At 37.2% G+C, this 23,258-nt stretch overlaps 1 protein-coding gene and 1 non-coding gene across 2 annotated transcripts; both read right to left on the bottom strand.

Moving 5' to 3' along the window:
* Window positions 1-1,213: 1,213 nt before the first annotated feature.
* LOC130957629 (uncharacterized) lies at window positions 1,214-1,774 on the bottom strand. Its single transcript, XM_057884480.1, has one exon. It carries the CDS (start codon window positions 1,772-1,774, stop codon window positions 1,214-1,216), a length of 561 nt encoding a protein of 186 aa, XP_057740463.1.
* A 19,239-nt stretch (window positions 1,775-21,013) lies between these two features.
* On the bottom strand, window positions 21,014-21,085 carry TRNAH-GUG (transfer RNA histidin (anticodon GUG)). Its single transcript has one exon. It is a non-coding gene; the product is annotated as a tRNA-His (tRNA).
* Between the last annotated feature and the right edge of the window lie 2,173 nt (window positions 21,086-23,258).

Genomic DNA, 23,258 nt, shown 5'->3' with positions numbered 1-23,258 from the left:
GAAATAGAGTTTATCAAAATAAGGCTCAAAAAGCATGTTTTTACACTTAAGCACAAATACGGGAGAGATTACGAAATCATGCTAATTCCTAAGCTAAATGTGACAAAAGGTTATCAAAATGCTCTAAATTCAATACAAGACAAACCGTCAAATTGGGGTTTGTCACACACCATTCCTTGTAACTCCAGAATGACTTCTTCTTGATTCCATCAACACCTGTCTCATAGTTCCGGAATACTCTGCTGTTCCGTTCGAACCAAATGTTCCAGATAACCACAAAGAATCCTATTAGCCATTTCTTTTGCTCTGAGTGACGAACAGACACATCAATCCAGCTCTCAAATAGCTCTTTTACAGTCCCTGTAATAGCCCAAACTCTATCAGCTCACGCCAACCATGTGCACCACACCTGCCATGTAAACTCACAGCCCAGAAATAAATGATGCACAAATTCTGTTTTCTTTTTGCACAACACACAAATCTCATCACTATGATGTATAATTCCTAGTCTACACAGTCTCTCTTTAGTGTTGACCATGCCTACTAAGACAAACCATACAAACAATTCAACTCTTGGGGGAACCAATCCTTTCCAAATGGCACTAGTGAAGTTGTAGCTTGTGATGTCCTCCGAGAGAACCTCTTTCTGCAATATCTGCACAAAGGAATTAGTTGAAAACACACATGTTCTATCAAATTTCCATATGACTGAATCCTCCTCTTAGACGATAGTCTAACTAGCCGTAATCGATCATGAAGTTGATTGAGTAACTCTAACTCCCATTGGAATAAATCTCTCCTCCATTGAAAATTCCATAACTCTCGCCCATCCCAGAACCCAAAGTCCCCTATTACAGATCCTTGTTGAGTTGAAACAGAGAAAAATCTCGGAAAACTATCTTTCAAAGAGTCATTTTGTAACCAAACATCCTCCCACCTCCATTGACAAACCTCTGATCATCATGTCCCTTATCCGCTGCTCTTGAAAATTAAGCTGGCAAATATATTTTCACGGGCCGCCTGTTGAGGGTAATGCCTGTTTTGACAACATCATTGTTGGATTCAACTAATTACAAGAACATACAACCTTCTTCCACAATAGGCAATCTTCCTTCAAAAAGCGCCACCACCACTTGAACAGAAGTGACATATTTCTGATTAAAGCATCACCCACCCCTAAACCACCTAGCTTTTTCGGGGCTTGCACCATCTCTCACTTCACAAGTGGTATACCGTTTTTTCCATCCTCTTTACTCCACAAGAACCTTCTCTGTAGCCTAATTATCTTTTCTGCAACCGCCTTTGGCATCTTATACAAGCTTAAGTAGTAAATCGGCAAGCTATTAAGAACCGATTTTATGAGAACCAACTTACCAGCTTTGTTGAGTGACTTTGCTTTCCACAAGCTAAACTTATCTTCCACCTTGTCTATAATCGGTTTCCAGGCCTTCACTAATCGAGGGTTTGCACCAAGAGAAATTTCTAGGTACCTGACAGGTAGAGTAGCTTCAGCACATCCCAACAAACCACACTTGTTCGTCATCCATTCCTGCTCACAGTTAACCGAGATCAAGCATGTTTTATCAAAGTTAATACTCAGGCCAGACATCAACTCAAAACACTGCAAAAGCCTCTTATAATTCACTATTGTCTCCGTTTCCTGTGGGCAAAATAAGATTGTGTCATCTGCAAATTGGAGATGTGACAACTCTATGTTGTCCCTTCCCACTAATAGTGGAGAAATACGTCCATTTTTGACTGCCTCACCCACCATCCTTGCCTAAGAACTCTCTCCATCTTGAACGGCTTGGATGGTGACCCATTAATCAACACTGACATAGACGCTGTAGTCACATTCCTTCACCCATGTCCTCCATCTAAGACCAAAGCCCATCTTTTGAAGCACAATATCCACAAAACTCCATCTCACCCTGTCGTACGCTTTCTGGAAATCCAATTTGATAATTTCCGCTTTCTTCTTACGCAACTTCAGCCATCGGACCGTCTCACAAGCAATGAGAGCCCCATCGTGAATTTTGCGGCCCTTTATAAATGCAGACTGAGTCTCCCCTACCAAACCTGGTATCACTAAGCGCATTCTTCTTACCAATACTTTGGATATCACCTTATAGACACAACCAACCATGCTAATCGGCCTTAGGTCTTTGATTTCCTTGGCTCCCACAAATTTTGGAGCTAGTGCCACCCATGTTACATTAGCATCCGTTGGTAGCTTTGTACTTTGGAAAAAACCCAACACCGCTGCAGTGAAGTCCTGACCAATCTTACCCCGACATTTCTTTATGAAGTTCATATTGTACCCATCACTACCTGGCACTTTACTGGACTCACAATCCCAAATTGCCTCTCGTATCTCCTCAGGTGATGGCATCACCTCTAAGACTATTGCGTCTTCGTCATCAATCTGCTTTACCAACCCATCACGGATCCCAACCGTAGGAGCAAAATCCTGCTGATATAGATCTTTATAAAATCATATAATTGCAACTTTAATTCTGGACTGGTTCCTCACCACCCTGCCATTGATTGCCAAAGAATCGATCCTGTTGTTTCTCATTCTAGCCGACGCTAGGTTATGGAAGTATCTAGTGTTCTTGTCCATCTCTCTAGCATGTCGGGATCGAGATATCTGCTTCCAATGAAATCTCTTTTCTAGCATACCACTTCGCACAGCAAGTCACCAGAACCTTTCGTCTAGCCTCCACTGTTCTGCCATAACTACCAGCACTAACCATATCGTCAATCTTCTTAATCTCCTCCTCAAACCTCTTTATTCTGCTGTCCATGTCCCCAAAATTGTCCTTATGCCATCTTCTCAATGGTATCGTCAAGGCCTTCAGCTTATTAGTGAACTGATCCTCACCTAAGTTCCTCCACTCATCCTTCACCATCCTTAGAAAACCTTCATGTGTAAACCAGGAATCTAAACTTCAAAAAGGTCTTAGACCCGCACTAAGCCTTGTATCTTCTAAAATCAGAGGGCAATGATCTGATAAACCTCTAGGTCCTTCTTTTAATCGAGTATCTGAAAACTCCTCAAGCCACTCCACATTGATGAGAACCTTATCAATGCGGCTACAAGATCGACCCTGAAACCACGTGAACTTCCGATCTGTAAGTGGTAAATCCACCAGCTCTAAATCTTGCACCCATTCCTTAAATCTTCCGTAGAGGCCGGTAAACTAGTAGCACCTTTCCTTTCCTCCAACTTCATTTTCTCGTTAACATTTCCCATGAAACAAAATAGAACCTGACATAAACCCACAATGTCGCATAACTCTTCCCACATCAATAGTTTCTCATGTCGCCTATGTGCTCTATACACCAAGCAGAACGCCCAGCTGAAGTTATTTTTTGTCAACAGACGTTAGCTTCAACGCATAGCCAACCCTTTTCTTTGTAGCAGTTCAACTGTTTAAACAACAGATCATCCAACATTAAGAATAACCCGCCAGACGTACCTACTGATTCTACATAATCCCAAGCCACCGTGTCACAACCCCACAATCGTGCTACATCAAACTTAGTCACTGCCTCCCTCTTCATTTCAATCAATCCTAGCATATTCAATCTATACTTATTCTTCAACTCTTTTACCATACTAAATTTTTCATCCCCCTTAGTCTTCTAATATTTCAGCAGCTATAAATCATTTTAAAAAAATTTTACACACTTTGTTATGTTGTTTGGGCCTGCTCCTCCTAAATTTCTCCTTTTGTTTTGCCATCCTTCTTTTTGTTGATTAATTACTATCTTGTACAATAACTCTGTTAATCACCACTTTATACATCATATTTAAAATAAAAAACAAATTTTTTAATATATATTTTTATAATAAAAGTAATTTATACAAAGCAAGAAGAAGGTAAATTTCACTTTTATACCACTGAAAAAATATATACAAGTAAAATGTATATATTAAAATTAAAAATGTTATTTATACATTAAAATTAGTTACTAAATTCAGTCACCAATGTATTTATGTATAAATATATGTAATTTAATTATTTTCAATTTATATTTGTATTTCAATATATATTTTATATGACTGATTTTAGTGATTGATTTTAGTATACATATAATATTATTCTATAAAAATAATGCAATTTTTTTCCTCAAAAAAATAACCCTTCTCTCCTAAAAGTGGCTTTGGCATAGCTTTCATGTTAAGGTTTAAGGATACTAATGCTGCTCGTGACTCGTGAGACCATTGAATCTAATTAAGAAACCTAAACCTGCACAAGATTTATTGTCGTACTCTCTAGGCTTTAGCTAGCTTGCTAGCTATACATAGCTCCATACATGATACATGCATGTTCACACTAAATCGCATGATCTCTTACTTAGAACTTAATTACGTTAATTTGCCAAATTGAACTCCAATACTGCCAAAAATCACAGATTTCATCTAACCCGATGCAACCTACCACACTTTACACTTACTATCGATATCTATGTTCACACCGAAATTGTATCGTTTTATTTAATAAAATAATACTGGTAGTGGCTTAACATGCATGTTTAATTTAGCCCTCTTTTTGTTTTGCATTAAAACACAGAAAGAAAAAGGAAAACAAAAGTAGAAAAAACTAGTTACTAAAAAAGTTGAAATGACAAGTATATATTGAGTCTTAATATAGTATGGTATTGAGAAAAGATACCTACTCAAATGAAAATATTAAAAATATTTTTTTATAAAGAGTCTTATATTAAAAATGTGTTTTATTTATTTGGCTACGTTTTGAAAAAAAATAACATTTTTATAGTATATCAAATTAAATCATATAATTTATCATCTAATAATAAAAAAAATACATCTTTATATAAAGACAATTGTAACTTTTTTATGATAGAATTTACCATGAAAAAAGACAGGATCAACACACTTACCAACCAACTTAAACAATTTTTTTTATTAATTAAGTTTAAATTTTGTTTAAAATCAAATTTTAAAATTTAAATAATTAAATTTAATCAGATTTTGAATAATTAAGATTAGGCAAAATAACCTCCTCTAAACAAAGTTTCTCATCGCATCAACCTTCTCTCTCATCGCGCAGATTCTTTGCCATCACCGCATTTTCGCCTCCACAATGCGCGACTCGCGTCACAGCTTGTGGGAGTTCTCGCGCGAGTTGCGCGTGCGTTCCTTCATGTCGTCGCTGTAGGAAGAAATCATGCGAGGATGCGATCACGATCATGCCACAGTGGACGCGTCCTTCCTCGCGTCATCGTCTCCATCGCGTCGCGCCCTCTGCCACTGTCATTCTTCTCTCTCATCGCCGTCCTCTATCATGCCGCATACCCTTGCGCTTTCTGTTGCGTCTTTGTCCACCATCGCATCGCGACTTCCGCTGCCACTGTTTTTCCGATGTGATTTAGATTTTTTTTATATGATTTGGATTTTTTTGTGAATTAAAAAATTAGATAAATAAACACCAAAAAATATTTCTTTTTAAAATAATTCATGAATTTAATTTTGATGTATTATCAATAAAAAGTAGTTTTATATGTACATTGAATTACGTAATGATAGTAAAAATAACTACTTTTCACATTGACCGCGTAAATGATCATCCAAAAAAATGAATGCGATTGTTTACACTGTTAGTGTATCAAAATTAAACTCAATAATTCATATCAAAATATCAGTATAGACGAATTATAATAGACATGATGATACGTTTATTGATTGATGTGATAGATCAAGGTAATTAACATATTAACTATAAAGAATATCATTTATTGATAATTTATATTGCATTGTAATAATTAATTGTGATCCGTTACTCAGTTATGACCCACACTTACTATAAACTCGGAATCTGGTATAGCTGGCAGATACACTTTCCCAACAACCTCCCCCACTCAAAACAATATCATCCCAACAAATTCGGACGGTAACAAAACCCGGACCCCGTCAAACCCACAAGCAAGATACGCGTAACAAACTATTCAAATAACCCATTACAAATACTAACAAACGACTAAAACCAAAGGTAGGCACTTCACTCTAAGCTTTCTTCTGAACTTTCTCATACTCCTACTTACTTGAGCATTGGAGTCCCTTTTCAGGTACCCAACGCCACCTCCCCAGAAGAAGACGACGTTCCCCACTCTTTATTTTGAGGAAAGCCAGTTCAAGCACCAGCGGAACCAGCTATACCTAGGAGTCATTTTCACACAGGAACATTTGACGCCCACCGTGGGGCCGACGATTTTAATCTAACCCCACCATCTCCATATTTTGTATACCTCTTCATTTCCTTTTGCAGGACAAAAGAGATGATGGACGACCAAAGTCAGGCTCCCTCCATTAATCAAGCGAAAATTTTAGCAATCAACGAGGCCCTCAGGGCCGAGAATCAAAAGATGGCCGAGCTCCTATGACAGGTGGGGCATGGCCAGAGCAAAGGAGAACACAAAAAGGCCGAAAACAAGGACAATGACGGCGAGCACCCCTCGGAAACCAAACACACCGTCTCCAAAACCACCAAAATGACTTCCAAAAAAAGAACCAATCCCTTCGCTAAAGAAGTCATGAACTTCGAAATGCCCCAAAATTTCACCTTACCATCAACCTTAAAACCTTACAATGGAATAGGAGATCCGAATGTCCATGTTACCAAGTTCCAAGCCATGATGTTCATGAATAAGGATTCCGACCCAATCCTGTGCCGCACCTTCCCAACTTTTCTAGATGGAGCCGCCCTGATTTAGTTCTCTAACCTCCCTTAAGGCTCCATTTCTAACATTGACGAACTGGCGGACCAATTCGGCAACCACTTTGCCGCATCCTAGATATATGTCCATAACTCTAATTATCTAAGCACCATTAAACAGGAACCGAACGAAAGCCTAAAAGACTACACGACCAGGTTTGCTGAAGCAACCAACGAGATACCTAACCTAAACCCTAAAGTCCACCTCCATGCCTTGAAGAGCGGCCTGCGACCAGGGAAGTTCCAAGAATCCATAGTCATTGCAAAACCAAAAACCCTGGCGGAGTTCCGCAAAAAAGTAACTACTTAGATCGAGGTGGAAGAATTCCGAGCGCTACGTAGAGCAGACAAACCCACCCCGAACAGAGACGAGAAAAGGCGAAGCAGACAATCGAGCAGTAGAACAGACACGAGGACGTTCAAGCTAACACCAAAGTTCGACAACTACACCCCCTTCAATACAAAAAGGGAAGACATCATAAATGATATATTGCACTCAAAACTTATCAAACCCCCAAACAGAGACGGTACATATCAAGATCAGCGCCATGTGGATAGATCAAAGTATTGTACTTTTCACCAGAAGTACGGCCACACTATGGACGACTGCGTAATAGCCAAGAACGTCCTCGAAAAGCTCACCCACCAAGGACTACTAGACAAGTATATTGACAGCCGAGGAAAACAGCGAAGCACAGACGACCTCGGCCCACACCTCAAACCAAACAGCAATCCCCCGAGATAAAGGGAAAAAAGTAGATATTGATATCAATCCACCTCGTAGAATAATAAACTGCATTTCTGGTGGTTTTGCAGGTGGCGGATGTACAAACTCGGCACGTAAAAGGTCTTTCCGAGCTATGATGACAATGACCAAATCCACCACATCCCAACCAATGGATAAGGACGGACCGAAAATCTCCTTCCTCCCCAAAGACTATAAAGCAAATGATCGAAACTTAGATGACCCAGTCGTCATCACAGCACAAGTCGGGGAGCCATTAGTAAAGAATATCCTAATGGACCCAGGAAGCAGTGACGATGTACTCTTTTACTCAACCTTCAAAAAGATGAAACTCAGCGACAAAAATCTCTAACCATCTTTTAGAGAACTGGTAGGTTTTTCAGGTGATCGTGTCTCAATTCAAGGTTACATTTGGTTGCAAACCACTTTCAGGGAATACCCAACAGTAAGACAGTAGACATACAGTATCTTGTTGTAGACAGCAAAAGTCCATACAATATTATTCTAGGTAGACCATCCTTGAATGCGTTCAATGCTATTGTTTCTACTGTGCATTTGTGTGTTAAGTTTCTTTCACAGGACAACAAAGTCACTACTATCCACGGAGACCAGAAAGAAGTCAGACAGTGCTATAACGCCAGTCTAAGAAATGAACAGCCAAAACAATCCAAACAGCAATACATCTAAGCCGTCTACAACTCGGAACAACTACCTCCCCTGGCCGAGTTGGACCCAAGGACCAACCACCAAGAGCGGCCAATGCCGACCGACGATCTCACTAAAATCCAGTTGATAAATGATGAAGCCAAGTATACGTACCTCGGCAGCGCACTCGAAATTGAAGAACAGGAGCAACTAACCAGGCTTCTAAGACAAAATGCTGATCTTTTTGCATGGACCCCAGTAGATATGCCAGGAATAGACCCCAACATCATCTGTCACAAATTGGCCATCAATCCATCCATCCAACCTATAGCTCAGAAAAAGAGACACCTCGGCGCCGACAAAAGAGCAGCCTCCTTGGAAGAAACTCAAAAGCTACTCAACGCTGGCTTCATTAAAGAACTCAGATAATTCACTTGGTTAGCCAATGTGGTAATGGTAAGAAAGAACAACGGTAAGTGAAGGATGTGTGTGGACTATACAGACCTCAACAAGGCCTGTCCAAAGGATGCATACCCCCTCCCGTACATTGATAAACTCGTTGATAATTCCTATGGTTTTCAATGCTTAAGTTTTATGGATGCCTATTCTGGCTATAATCAAATCCTTATGCATAAAGCTTATCAAGATAAAACTGCCTTTATTACCGACAATGGAAATTTCTGTTATAAGGTCATGCCATTTGGGTTAAAAAATGCAGGTGCTACCTACCAAAGACTAATGGACAAAATTTTCACAAGACAAATAGGACGAAACATAGAAGTCTATGTCGGCGATATGGTAGCAAAATCAACACACACAACAAACCATGTTAAAGACCTAACAGAGATATTCCAGCAACTCCAAAAGTATAATATGAAGCTCAAGCCTGATAAATGCGCTTTCGGAGTACAAAGTGGCAAGTTCCTCGGCTTCATGCTCACCTGCCGAGGTATAGAGGCAAATCCAGAGAAGTGCCAGGCAGTCTTAAACATGCGGAGCCCAAGAATAGTAAAGGAGGTCCAACAACTGACAGGCCGGCTCGCAGCTTTAGCTAGGTTCCTGCCTCGAGTAGCCCACCGATCACACCATTTTTTCAAAAATCTACGAAAACAAGAAAAGTTTCACTGGACCGAGGAATGCGAAATAGCTTTCACCGAGCTCAAAGCCATACTTTCAGCTCCCATAATCCTCAAAACTCCAGAGCCTGGTAAACCACTCTATCTATACTTATCTATTACTGACCACGCCATCAGTTCTGCCTTGGTAACAGAAGCAGAAAAACAACAACATCAAGTATACTTCATCAGTAAATCACTTCAAAATGCCGAGGTCCGTTACCCAAAAATAGAGAAACTGGCTCTAGCCCTGGTTACAACAGCCAGACGCTTACGACACTACTTCCAAAGTCACACCATCGTGGTCCGAACAGAACAACCCTTGAGACAAATATTAACGAAGCCCGAGCTAGCAGGAAAACTAATCAAATGGTCGATCGAGCTGTCAGAATACGACATCCAATACCAATCCAGAGGAGCCATCAAATTCCAAGAACTAGCCGACTTCATTGTGGAACTCACTATATAAGAACCAGATCCTGAAGAAAACATATGGACACTATATGTTGATGGCGCATTATACAGCAAGGGATCAGGAGCAGGGATACTCCTCGAAAACGAACACGGAACACAATTCGAGCAATTCCTACAATTTACCTTTCATGCAAGCAACAACCAAGCAGAGTACGAAGTCCTAATAGCAGGACTTCGGCTGGCCCATACAGTATGAATAGTACATCTAAACATCAAATGTGACTCCCTCCTTGTGGTGCAACAGGTAACAGGTGTTTTTCAGGTAAAAGACCCGTTGCTAGAAAAATAAAAAATTATAATCAATAACCTTATCAAAAACTTCCAACAATTCAATATATCCCATATACCTCGGGAGCAAAATGAAAGAGCAGATATTCTCTCAAAACTAGCAACAACGAGAAGCCATACTACCCCACCCATCTTGTCTCAATTAACACTCGAAGAACCTAGTGTTATACTAACATCAGTCTCGAGTATTTCGCAGGAGGATGATTGGAGATCATCCTTCATCACTTACTTGCAAACAGGCAACATCCCTAGCAACATCCAGAATCAGCGGAAGTTCAAACGAAGAGCGAGCTTTTACACCATGCTCGGGGCCGACTTATACAAACAAGGATTCACGAGATCCCTGCTCAGATGCCTAAATGCAGCAGAGGCCAAGTTGGCAATAGATGAAGTCCATGAAAGAGTCTGTGGCACACACATCGGCGGCCAAAGTCTGGCTGCCAAAATTTTGTGAACCGGTTACTACTGGCCGACGTTACAACAAGATTGCATGAATAAAGTCAAACATTGCGACCATTGCCAACGCCATGCACCAATCATTCATAACCCAGCCGAGCAGTTGCACACATCCGAGATATGCTGGCCATTCCATAAATGGGGGCTAGACATCCTCGGACTATTCCTACCCGCTCCAGGCCAGGTTAAATTTTTAATTGTCGCAATAGATTACTTCACAAAATGGATAGAGGAAACACCATTGGCAAAAATCACTTCTGAAAAAATATCTTCTTTCATATGGAAAAACATACTATGCCGTTTTGGTATTCCTCAATCCATTATTACAGACAATGGTCGATAATTTGTAGATCAAAAGTTTACAAACTTTTTACAAAATTTCAAAATCATTCAATAGTTCTCTTCTGTTGAACACCCACAAACTAACGGCTTAGCTGAAGCTGCCAATAAGATCATTTTGTAGGGACTCAAAAGGAAACTCGACGACTTAAAAGGAGAATGGGCTGAGCTTATTCCTGAAGTACTATGGAGTTATAACACAACCGAACAATCAACAACAAAGGAAACACCATTCAGGCTAGTCTACAGAAGTGATACAATGACACCCATTGAGGTATCCCTACAAAATACCAAAACCACACATATAAGTGAAAGCGACAACATCGAAAGCAGAAGAACTGAGCTCGACCTCGTAGAAGAAACTCGAGACAAAGCCAAACTTCAACAAACAGCGGCGAGACGAGCTATAGCTTGGAAATACAACAGAAGGCTCAAACAGAGAACATTCTCAGAAGAAGGTCTCGTACTAAGAACAATCGAAGACATACGAAAGCCACATGGGCATGGCAAACTAAGCGCAAATTGGGAAGGACCATTCAGAATAAAAAGAGTCGTCGGTAAAGGAGCATACAAAATACAAAGACTCGACGGAGCTATACTTCCAAATACTTGGAACATATCTTCTCTCAAAATGTACTACAGCTAGTCTATAAGTCGGATATGGTGATGCACTCTTTTTCCTACGACCAGATTTTATCCCTAAGGAGGGTTTTTGCTGGAGAGGTTTTAATGAGGCACACCACCCCGTATTCTACTTAATCAATTACATTGCAAACTATAAATCACGAACAACTTATACCCTATCTTTTATACCATCTGCACAGCTAAAATTCGAGCAAGCAATACTAAGCTTCTGATAAAATTCAAAATACTGCAAAACTAATCAAACGCGCGACAAGCTTATCAAACCCGGTCCTAACCATATCAACGTTTTCCTAAACGACAAATAAAGCGCATCCAATCTTCTACAAATAGCACTAAATAGTGCACATGTTCCCCAATAAGTCTTATGAACATAAGACTGCTACACAGAAGATAACAAACATACGTGCTATACGCCATTCTAATCAATCGCCACAAGCGAACATACAAATGATATACCAAAATATCTTTCAAACTACTGTATGAACAAAATCAAAACATCAAATACTTTATATTTTAGCTAAAAGCCAGAAGTTCATCACAAAAATCCAAGTCAAATAAGTTCAACAAAAGACAAACTAAAGTGTCAAGAACTAAGCAATAGGATTCTCGCCCTCACCCTCAACACCATCCTCATCATCTACCAATTCATCCCCAACGACCACCTTACAAAGATCCATCTTCGACAAATCAGCAGCAGGTACCAAAAGCTTGACCTACTCAACAACCCTCCAAACCCAGCCGAAAACATCTCCAGACCATGATTTTCTTTCTCATCCTCAGCTTGTTTCTTTTCTACCCCAAGCACAATCAATCTCGCCTCAAGAGCCATCTTCTCCTCACCACACTTCTTCATAGAAGCCTCAGCAGTAGCCAACTTCTCTCCTAACTGGTTCACCAAATCCAAAGCATCGCGGAGTTTATTCCCCTTCCCCAAATTTTCCTGCATCAGTTGATCCATAGCAGCCTTATCAAAACCAGCCCTTGAAAGCCTCAACTCCTCCGTCTGACCAACACACATCAACCGAGCACCGATAACCTACCAAACAACGATACAGAAACCAAAATCAATACAACAATAAATTGATCAGTACACCCATACACAACACAACAAATACCTGCAAATACTGAGCCACGCCAACATCTCCAACATCATGAATAAGTTTAACATCGGCTGGACTCTGAACATGCTCATCAACCAACACAGTAAAGGAAAAATGCTCACTCCAAAATGACGTCAAGTCCTCGTCACCCCTGTAGCCGTGCAGAACCTTCTGATTCTCAGTAAACCTTTTTACTTGGTCCAAATTGACCTCCCTCATACCACCCTCCCCCTCAGCTATATTCCCACAATCCTTGGCATCCGTCCTCTTCCGCTTATAGCTAACCTTCTTCATAGGAGAAGGTTGATTCACTTCCCCTCCCTTATCAACCACAGTCCGACTACTTGACCCCTGCTTCTCGACATTCTTATTTCAAAAGAACGCCCGCAAGCTACTGGATGTAACCTTAGGAGCCTTCTCAACTGCACAGAATCAAAATAATCAATAAACAAACAAAAAACTTACAAAAAAAACAATACAAACAACCCATTTACCTATATATTCAGATTAGGCATCCCTATCAACCTCAAGCTCTAAAATATCAACAACAGAAAGAAGAGAAGATGAGGATGCATGATTGACAAGAAACTCAACAACCATCTCGTTCTCATACTCCATCCTATCCATACCAAGAATCTGCCTAGGCCTTGGAACCCAATACAGAGGAAACTTCTCCAACAAACAATCATCGATATACCACAGAAAATTGTTTTCAGCAACCCCAACCCTCAGAAACATAGACTTAAAACCTTTGAAAGAAGAACGATACAAACTAAATATAGCGCGACCCGAAGCACTAGCAAGGTTCAGCCAGCACCCCCTTTTTATCCCCCTTACATTGAAACAAAGCAAAGAAAACCTCCAACGATGCCTCCATCTCCAGCACACTCATCAAAATTTCAAAAGCCTTAACAAACACCCACGAGTTTGGATGTAATTGTGATGGCACACATTTTAACTGCATCAACTCCCCACACTCAAATTCAGAAAAGGGAAACCTAACCCCTAATTCTACAAAGACGGCATTATACATGTAAAAACACTCAAAACCTTCACTACGATGGAAGACATGATCAGACGCATTGCACGACAAAAACCTTAAGTTAACCTCACTACCAGCCCTAACCCAAGAAGAAGGTGAACCCAATTGCGAAACACTCCGATTATCATCAAACACAGACACCCAACCCTTAACAGACTCAGCAACCCACCCATAAGGATTCGCGGGATCCCAAACAAAAACTTCCTCAACAACCTTGTCGACATCATCCACCACCCCCTTCTTCTTCTTTCCCTTAACCCTCTTGTCAACAACATTTTTCCCTTATCCATAAGCAACGAAATAGAATACAAACATAAATGGAAGACACTAACCTTTTCTGCTCATTTCCAGAAAATTGCGAAGATGAAGTAAAAACAACAACAGTAACCGAAGAGTCTACCAAATCCACAAGCCCACTAACCTGATTTTCAGGTTAAAAATCAAAATTATCCAAACAAACCCTAACCATTGATTTTGATTACCGTTTCCAAAACCAACGCCCTTGATAAAAAAACTATCCCTATTCTCCATAAAACTTTAAAGCACCACGCACGATTCCCGACAATTTCTCTTTCATCCAAATATATATTCAATTTACCGCCAAAACATTCAGCTTGAACCATTTTTCGAAACACACACGCTATAACACGTCGATCTTAGGGGCTACCACTATACCCGATTTTGAGCTATACACTAAGCTCGACCTGTTATATCTCGGCTTAGAAAAACAGGTCAAGCTTAGGGGCTATGATCCGTTACTCAGTTATGACCCACACTTACTATAAACTCGGAATCTGGCATAGCTGGCAGATACACTTTCCCCGACAACCTTCCCCACTCAAAACAATATCATCCCAACAAATCCGAACGGTAACAAAATTTGGACCCCGTCAAATCCACAAGCAAGATACGCGTAACAAACTATTTAAATAACCCATTACAAATACTAACAAACGACTAAAGCCAAAGGTAGGCACTTCACTCTAAGCTTTCTTCTGAACTTTCTCATACTCCTACTTACTTGAGCGTTGGAGTCCCTTTTCAGGTACCCAACGCCGCCTCCCCAGAAGAAGACGACGTTCCCCACTCTTTATTCTGAGGAAAGCCAGTTCAAGCATCAGCGGAACCAGCTATACCTCGAAGTCATTTTCACACAGGAACAAATTGTATTACGTTAATCATAAAATACTTAAAAGGCTAAAGCTAAGTTATGGAGTTAACCTCCACTTTGGTCTTTGAGATTGTCGAGTTGCACTGATTTAATCCTTGACTTTTTAATTACTACAACTTGGTCCCCCAAATTCAAAAAAGTGCACCAATATAGTCCATCCTCAACGCCATTAGTGAGATAGCTCAAGTCTTGTCATGTTAGACATATTAAAATTACGTTGTACACGTTTTAGCGCTAAAAGAGCATTTTAGAGTTTGAACAATACTAAAAGAGAGGGGTATAACATTTTAGTATTGTTCAAATCCTCAAACGACGTCATTTAGTGTCTTCTTTAGTACCAAAATGCATACGACCTCATTTTAATTTAATATATGTTTAGCGTGACAAGGCTTGAGCTACGTCACTACGGGATTGAGTTTCGGCAACAGAAAATACACGAGAAATTACATTGGTACACTTTTTAATTTTTATTTAAATAAATAAACAAAAATGATTAATTTCCAAGATACGCATGGAATGAAATTGGGTTAAAAATACGCATGGCCACTTCATCTGCAGCGCATACGAAATGTAGAAACACATCAATTCAAAAATGGCGCCAGCGAGATGGGGCTGACATGGAAGAAGAGTAAACGGCCCAAGAAAAATGAAGCCTGATTTCCCAATGCAGGACTGGCGCGAAATGGCCACCTCTGTTTCAGCACCCGCGAATTAGAGCACATCAGTTTTGGCAAACACGAATTGGGCCAACATAGTGACGGCGCCCACGAACTACAAACCATATTCCAAAGCCATATGAGACAAATCCTAAGCCTCGTTACTATTCCATGTCATATAATACAAAGCAAGAAAGACCTCACTGTTTGGTGGTTGTGGCGGAGTACCTGCACCAACACCTTGGCGGCAGCTCTATTGTCGAGGTCATGTCTTCGGATGGTCATTTGCCACATATGAGCTCACTGAATATCGTGATTCTTGAGCTGTTCAAGCACATTTATTATTATATTGTGGCTTAACTTTGACACTAGATTGAATTGAAATGAATTGAATCCTAGTTGAATTGAAACTGGTGATGGCAGTGACTAGTGTCCAAAGTCCTAGGGCTCTTCAGTGTTGAGATCATCGATAAAGTGTATGTTTGGATTAGCGGTTTGTCAAACTGAAGTTTGAATGAAAGTAACTTTATAGAATTTATTTTTGGTAAAAGTAATTTTGTGCCAACATGATTTATGCTCGCTTGACAATTCTATACTAAAATTGAATTTGATAAAATGAATATTCTTTGTATAATATTAGTTAAAATAATTTTTAAATAGATAATTACTAAAAAAATATAATATTAAATTATAATGTTATCTTTTTAAGTATATTTAATCATTTTTTATACTTTTTTAGTATATTTTTTTGTATAATATTTTTTCTAGTATTCTATTTTAGTATGTTATAATTTTTATTTTATTAAATTAAAAATAACATAAAAATGAACAACTTTTAAGTACTCTTTTTATAGTAAAAATTAATATTTATTTATTAAATTAAAAATAACATATAAAATAATATATTATAGTGTTCTTTTTAAATATTCTCAATAATCTTATTTTTATTATTGTCTTGGATTCTAACTTTTATTAGTTATGCTTTTATTATTATGTATGGTTAACTTTTTATTTAATTTATCATTTGTAATAGAAACAATAATACATATTATAAAAAATTAGAATACTATTGAAACAAATAAACACCAAAACATAAATTAGGTGAACACAAAAATTATAACTTCTTGTTTTAGGTGAACGGCGCCTTTAAAATGGAGAATCACGTTTGGGTTTTGAACAGAAAAAATTATTAAACAAAAAAACGTTAAAAGAAATTTAAACGCATTTTTATCCTCTCTAACGTGTTTGTTAAACACACCCAAATTTGATTGAAGAAATAAAAAAATACAAAGAATTGAATTGATATATAAGTGTGCCTTATGTTCTGATTTTAATGATAATAAGTTTTGATTATAGCAAAACTCAAATCCGCTGTATATGCATAAATATAATGACTAATAATAAACTTTTAAATAGAATTAGATTAACTAATTTCTTCTAAGCGATAAAATATGGAATATGGTTTGCAACACAATTCGTTGGCGTCACCACTGTGTTGGCCCAATTCGTGTCTGCGACAGCTAATTACTCTAATTCGCGGATGCTGAACCAGAAGTGGCCATTTTGCGGTTGCCTGCATTTAGAAGTCAGGCTTCAATTTCCTGTTTACTCTTCTTTCATGTCAGCTTTTATTTCGCTGGTGTCATTCTTAAATTGATGTGTTTTTTCATATTCTTGAATTGATGTGTTTTTTCATTTCACATGCGTTACAGATGAAGTGGTCTAATAGAGTATAGAGATATTAGTATATAATAGTAAGTTAGTTAAATTGTGGAATGAATAACAAGAATTGGTTATGCTGTTATCTTGTTACTGCAACTGTGTTGTTATTGCTATAAATGGCATAATGCAATACTCTTGTAACAGAGCTTAATACACTTTTCAATTTCATATCCTTTTGTTTTTATGAGTCTTTTCTCAATCCTTTCATGGTCATACGTATTTTTATTTTAATTTTATTTTCTACGTATTTTGAGAATTAATATTTTTGTTTATTTATTTAAATAAAAAAGTCGTATTTTTTTAAATATGAAAGACTAAACTATAATAATTAAAAAGTTAAAGACTAAAATTATTACAATTCATTAATTTTAGAGACTAAAATAAAACTTAACTCTTAAATTATGATTAATCATTGATGTGACATTTGAGGTACGATATGATAACCAATAATATTCTTGCTATACATATACATTGAACCTTGTTTAATTTATTGGTTGGCGGCAGCAATAAGAAAACCACAAACTCTTTGCAAATTGAGCATTGTTAACTGGTTTCGCACACAAACTAAAATGCCCGTTATTCAATCCATTAGTCTACTTAAATAAATATTAATAATTTAAATAAACAAATCTCATTTTATGTCTATAGTGATCCATTACTTAAATAACATTTTTAGATAAAGATTAAATGTGCAAAGAATTAATCTTGACATTTTAAAATAAAAAATATAATAAAAAAAGGTTTTACACATCATATCGGTAGGTTCATCACGTGAAACACAAGCACTTCATTTGAAATATTATTAATTAATCATGATGTATGTTCATAAAAAAACTCACATTCTTATAATGAATGAACTAATCTAATCATTGCTGCACAGCTCAGCTCTGTATGCAATCTTTTGTTATCTTTTTGCTTCATTTGTTTAACATTGATTTCATCAAATAATTAATTAAATGACACTTCAGTTTTGTATAGAATAATTGAAAACGAAACGTTAAACAAAAGAGAGAATATTAACGTATGAATGAACTAGTCAATTTGAAAGATGGCCTACTTCCATGGAGATAACTATAAACCCCATATAAATGGCACTGCTAATAATAATAATAATAATAATAATAATAATAATAATAATATAGGCCTTTCTTTATATTGTTTTCAATAATAATTTAAAAAATAAAGTATTTTTTCTATCATTTATAATTAGAATAAATTTACACATACCGTTAGTTGCGATTAGGTATAGTATGTGAAACTGAAACACGAGTAATTAAGGTGAGAGAAATAAAAATGACACATAATTAAACACAATAAAATGTTTATTTAATTATTTTAGTGATCAAACCTAACTTTGTGGGGGGACATATGACCACATTCGGCCACAATACACTATATAAGATTAAGGGATATCAATCTATCTTTATATAAAATAGACGACCACCAGCGATTTACAATTTATAATTTTAGAATTATATAATTTTATAATTTTGGAATTATTTTGCGTTCCAGATTCCGGTGTATGATTGATGGGTGATCTGTACAAACATTTTGATGATTAAGTCAGAATAAATATCAGAGATAGAATTAATGAGAATGTATATAATATACCTAAAAGAGATAGTAGTTCTTTTTTATATATATTTGGTTGTTTATCTTATCACCACATGAGACTAAAAATTTTTTAAACGGAAGTGATACGAGTGATATATTTTAACATGAAAATTTTTTGTGTTTTTTAAAATTGTAAGAAGTACATAAATCAGACTGTTCGATTTGTGTTTAAAAAATGAAAAAAAAAATTGGGGTACACAAATTGGACCGTTCGATTTTTGTATATCTATACAAATTAGACGGTCCGATTTTTGTACTTCTAACATATCGGACGGTCCAATTTCTACTTCTCTAATTAAACCGTTCCACATTTGGGTAACAATCCACATTTCAGAAAAACACCACTAACGACTATTCCAATATCAAAAACAAAAAAGTGCACCACATGATGAGAATATGAATAACTAACAAACAGTGTTAAATTTGCAGCAGCAACTTGTACATCTCCAAACATTCATCATGGATGGTTGTCATCACTTAATTTCACAGGAGACAAAAATCATTAATTAATATATATAATCTCAAACCACTTTAACCATGTTATTGATTAATAATAGCAACTTGGTTCAGTTTCAATAATATATAATTCCATATTTCGGATAATAAAAACATGAATGGAATAATTTTCCTAAAATGAAGTCTTTATCGTACCATAATATGTTTTGATTCACATGCACTACCATGAATCCATGATAATAAAATATATAATAAACTAATAACATATATATAATTGAAATTTAAGAAAGAAATCAAAATATTTTCTATTCAAAATCAAAATATTTTCACTACCATCAGAGTTAAATCGTTGTCCTCCAATGACAACTATACCAACCCATCAAAATATGCATTCTTCACGTGATCATTGATCCCTTTTTTTTTCTGCTTAGGACTCTCAAGAGTCAAGTCTAAACCATCAGAATAACAAAATTGCCAATAACAATTATCTTAATTTCCATTATTTGACACCCCAAACAAACCTTAATTTGATGGAACAAATTAACATGAGCAACAAAAAAATGCTGGAAATTTCTTACTTGCTTATATATGGATGAGGTTGGACTTCTCGAGTTCTAGGCAGAAAGTGGAGGGACTTTTGTCGAAGAGAGATGACTCCTATTGCTACTAGCCAATTACACACGACCAGTCGACCAGGCTGAGTCGAGTGTGTAGCAAAAGGCGTCATCTCTCCTGCGACAGAAGTTCCTCTCACACATTTCTTAGCTTCAAATCAATCTATGAGATGAACAAATTAAACATTGCAAAGCCAAGATACTGAGTTCTAATAATGTAATGTTATGTGTGTATAAATGTGGTTAGTTGAAGGAGGAGGAAGCAAGCATGCCATATTTATAGGGAACATTGGGTTTATGAGACCCTTTTATTTTGCATCCTCAAAGGTAGGCATAGGAATTTAGAAAGAAAGAAACCCAGTTGACCAATCAAAACTTTCATCCTTTTCTGGGTTAGGTGCCATTCGGTGCTGGCCCTTAACACAAACGTCCAGACAGAAACATTGCTTTATGATTTTGAAATATTTATTTGTATACATATAGAAACATTTATATTGAAATAAGAATTTCGTTTTAGACGTTGAGAATTGTTGTATTGTATTATAAAAGAAATTTAAATATAAATAAAAGCTGAATACAAATATAATCCATGACATATACTAATTAAGGAGGGTTTGTTTTATATATATATATATATATATATATATATATATATAAAACCTCCTTAATTAGTGGGTAAAAACTAAAAATTATTAACAATAGATAATATCTCTCTCACTTTATTGATTAAATATAAAAAGTTAAAAACACATACACCAGTTGTGATTATATCATCCATAAAATATAATATATTATTTTTTGGATTACGAATATATTATTCGTTGATTTTTTAATTGTTAAGTGAAGTGATTATGATGATGTCAACAGGGGGTCGAAGAACAGCTGGAAAGTGGGAACTATGCAGGAAACTACAGAAGCACTATTGCATAAATAATATAATATAATATGCTGGTTTTTTCTTATCCTATTATTGTCATCACTTGATCAACGTCATTTAGATGGCTAATGAAACGTAATTTATTCATTTCAAACGATAAAATATTTTCTATTCACATTGACAATCTGACAGACCAAAAATAAAATCAAAATATATTAAACTTAATCTTAATTAAAAATTTTAGCAAGATAGGTCGTTTTTTCTTTTAAACAATATAAATACTTTTAATATAAAAAGTTAAAAGCATGAATTGTGGCTGCCGGGATTCGAGCCCAGGTCTCCACGGCCACAACGTGGAATTCTTACCACTAAACTACAGCCACCAAGTTGATAACATCCAATATAAAAAATTATTAATATATATACCAATAAAATTTTGTTTGAGAGAGTAATTGGTCGTTTGCTTTTTGTAAGCATTTCATGAAATTTTAGCATAAAATAAGGAGTAAAATGGAAAATTCAATGGGATTTTTATTTTATTTTGTTGCAATGACATGATGATAATAATGAGCTAAGCCTCAGAGTGGTCCCTGAAGTTACCCTCGTGCTTCAAAGTAGTTCCTAAAATTATTAATTACCCAAATTGGTACCTGAAGTTAGACGCCGGGACTCAGTGTTGTCCTTCCGGCACATTTCCTTCAGGTGGCGTCATCGAAAAGCTGATGTGGCTAATTTGGTGACACGCGGGCAATCATAACAGCTAGCTGAGGTGGAAGAACGAATTTTATTGACCCAATTTGGTCCCTAATTCGAAGTTTAAAATCCCTAATTCCCAAATCTGAAGATCAACCTCCAGTGCCCTTCTCTTCTCTTTTGGTCTCTTCCGTTGGTTTCTCTGCAGCATCTTGATACCCAGACCACAATGGGTAGCGCGAGCAATGCTGCTGGAAGCTCGAACAACCCACGATCGTTTGGAAGCATCATGAGAAGAATGAACAGGAACAGGGATTCGCGTTTGCCAGAATGGTGCAGATGCGGTTTGAGACCAGTGCTGCGATGGTCAATGACGGATTCTAATCCAGGGAGACCCTTCGTGGGTTGCCCAAACTACAATGTAAGTGGTTGTTGTTGTTGTTGTTGTTTGCTGTAATTTTGGATATAAATTTGGTTGATTCTTTTACCTTGGTGCAGACTGTAGGCAAGAAGTGGTGTGGTTTGTTTATATGGATTGATAAAATTCTTGAAGAAGATGTGATCACATGTGATGGTAGAGCAAGCCCTTCAATTGACAATGAAGAGTGGAAGATGAAGTTTGCTTGGAAACTTGGAAGATTAGAGTCTGAAGTTAGGGTTCTAAAAGTGGGTGGAGTTTTGGTGTTTGTATTTATGCTGCTGGTTACAGTAGCCATTCTTGTCTTAAAGTTAGATAGGCAGTTTGGCCAATTGTATCTGGGAAGAAACACATGAATTATGCATGTTGTTGCTGTAGTTGTACCTGTCAGTTTGTTTGAAAGAAATGAAAATTAAAGTGATTGAGACTAGTGTGCTTGCATATGTTGGAGCAGAATAATAGGAGTTTATAGTGTTTGAAAAGCATCTTAATTGCATATGAGAGTGCAAAATAAAACCAAAAATTTGTCACAGATCTCTTCAAGAAAGTCATAATTCATATTTCATATGGTAGTGATTACATCCAAAATAAGGCATTATAAAGGCAGAACAATAGTCACCAACTATAATGGAGTTTTCAAAACATAAGTGTCATAAGTTTTCAATCTCCAACACTGGAATTGTAAGCAAGAAAGCATACACAGTACATTACTTCAGCAAAACAGAAAAATAAAGGCACCATACTGTCCCTAAATATAAAAAACTAAGTCACTAATTCTTGGTTCTGGGTGGCTTGAATCCCGGATTAGGCACAAATCGCATTGCTGGTAGATTCGTTGCTGTTTCAGTGCTTGCAGGCTGACTGCTTGTTGGGAGAGTGCTTGCAGATGGAGTACTTGCAGATGGAAGAGATGGAGTGCTTGCAGATGGGGTGCTGGATGGTTGGGTGGTAGCACTGGGTGTGGATAACTTTCTCTTAGGAGGCAGTTTCGATGGCCGAACAGGAGGTTGTTGCACCTATGTATGAAACACCAAAAATTTAATGTGACTAAGAAAAATTAATGTATGACCATAATACATGTATATATATGGGTAAATAATATTACCCACCTGTTGCGAGTCATCAGTTTCTGACATAATAGGCTGACTAAGATCAAGCTGAATCTCAACCTGATCCTGTGACACAGTTGGGGCATCACCACCATTTACAGCAGCAGTTGGAGCAGAATTGTTGACCTCACCTCCATTAGCATCAGAATTAGCAGCAGCAGCAGCCGCCGCCACAGCAGCTGATTCTTCATCAACGGCCCTCTTATGACAGTTCCTCTTTGTGTGACCAGATTCACCACAATAGCGACAATGTCCTTTTTTATGAACTCTTTTCATTGAGGTCTTCTGCTTCTTGCCTTTACTTGGCTCCTCATCAGCATCCTTTCTTCTTTTCTT

Source organism: Arachis stenosperma, chromosome 10, assembly GCF_014773155.1.
Source record: "Arachis stenosperma cultivar V10309 chromosome 10, arast.V10309.gnm1.PFL2, whole genome shotgun sequence".
Taxonomy (NCBI): Eukaryota; Viridiplantae; Streptophyta; class Magnoliopsida; order Fabales; family Fabaceae; genus Arachis; species Arachis stenosperma.
Note: the sequence above shows the minus strand (reverse complement) of the source record. Positions and strands in the feature narration are given on the sequence as shown.

Bases quoted from the DNA above. Each gene is read 5' to 3' on its own strand.
- LOC130957629 (XM_057884480.1), bottom strand. From the start codon at position 1,774: ATGGTGGGTGAGGCAGTCAAAAATGGACGTATTTCTCCACTATTAGTG.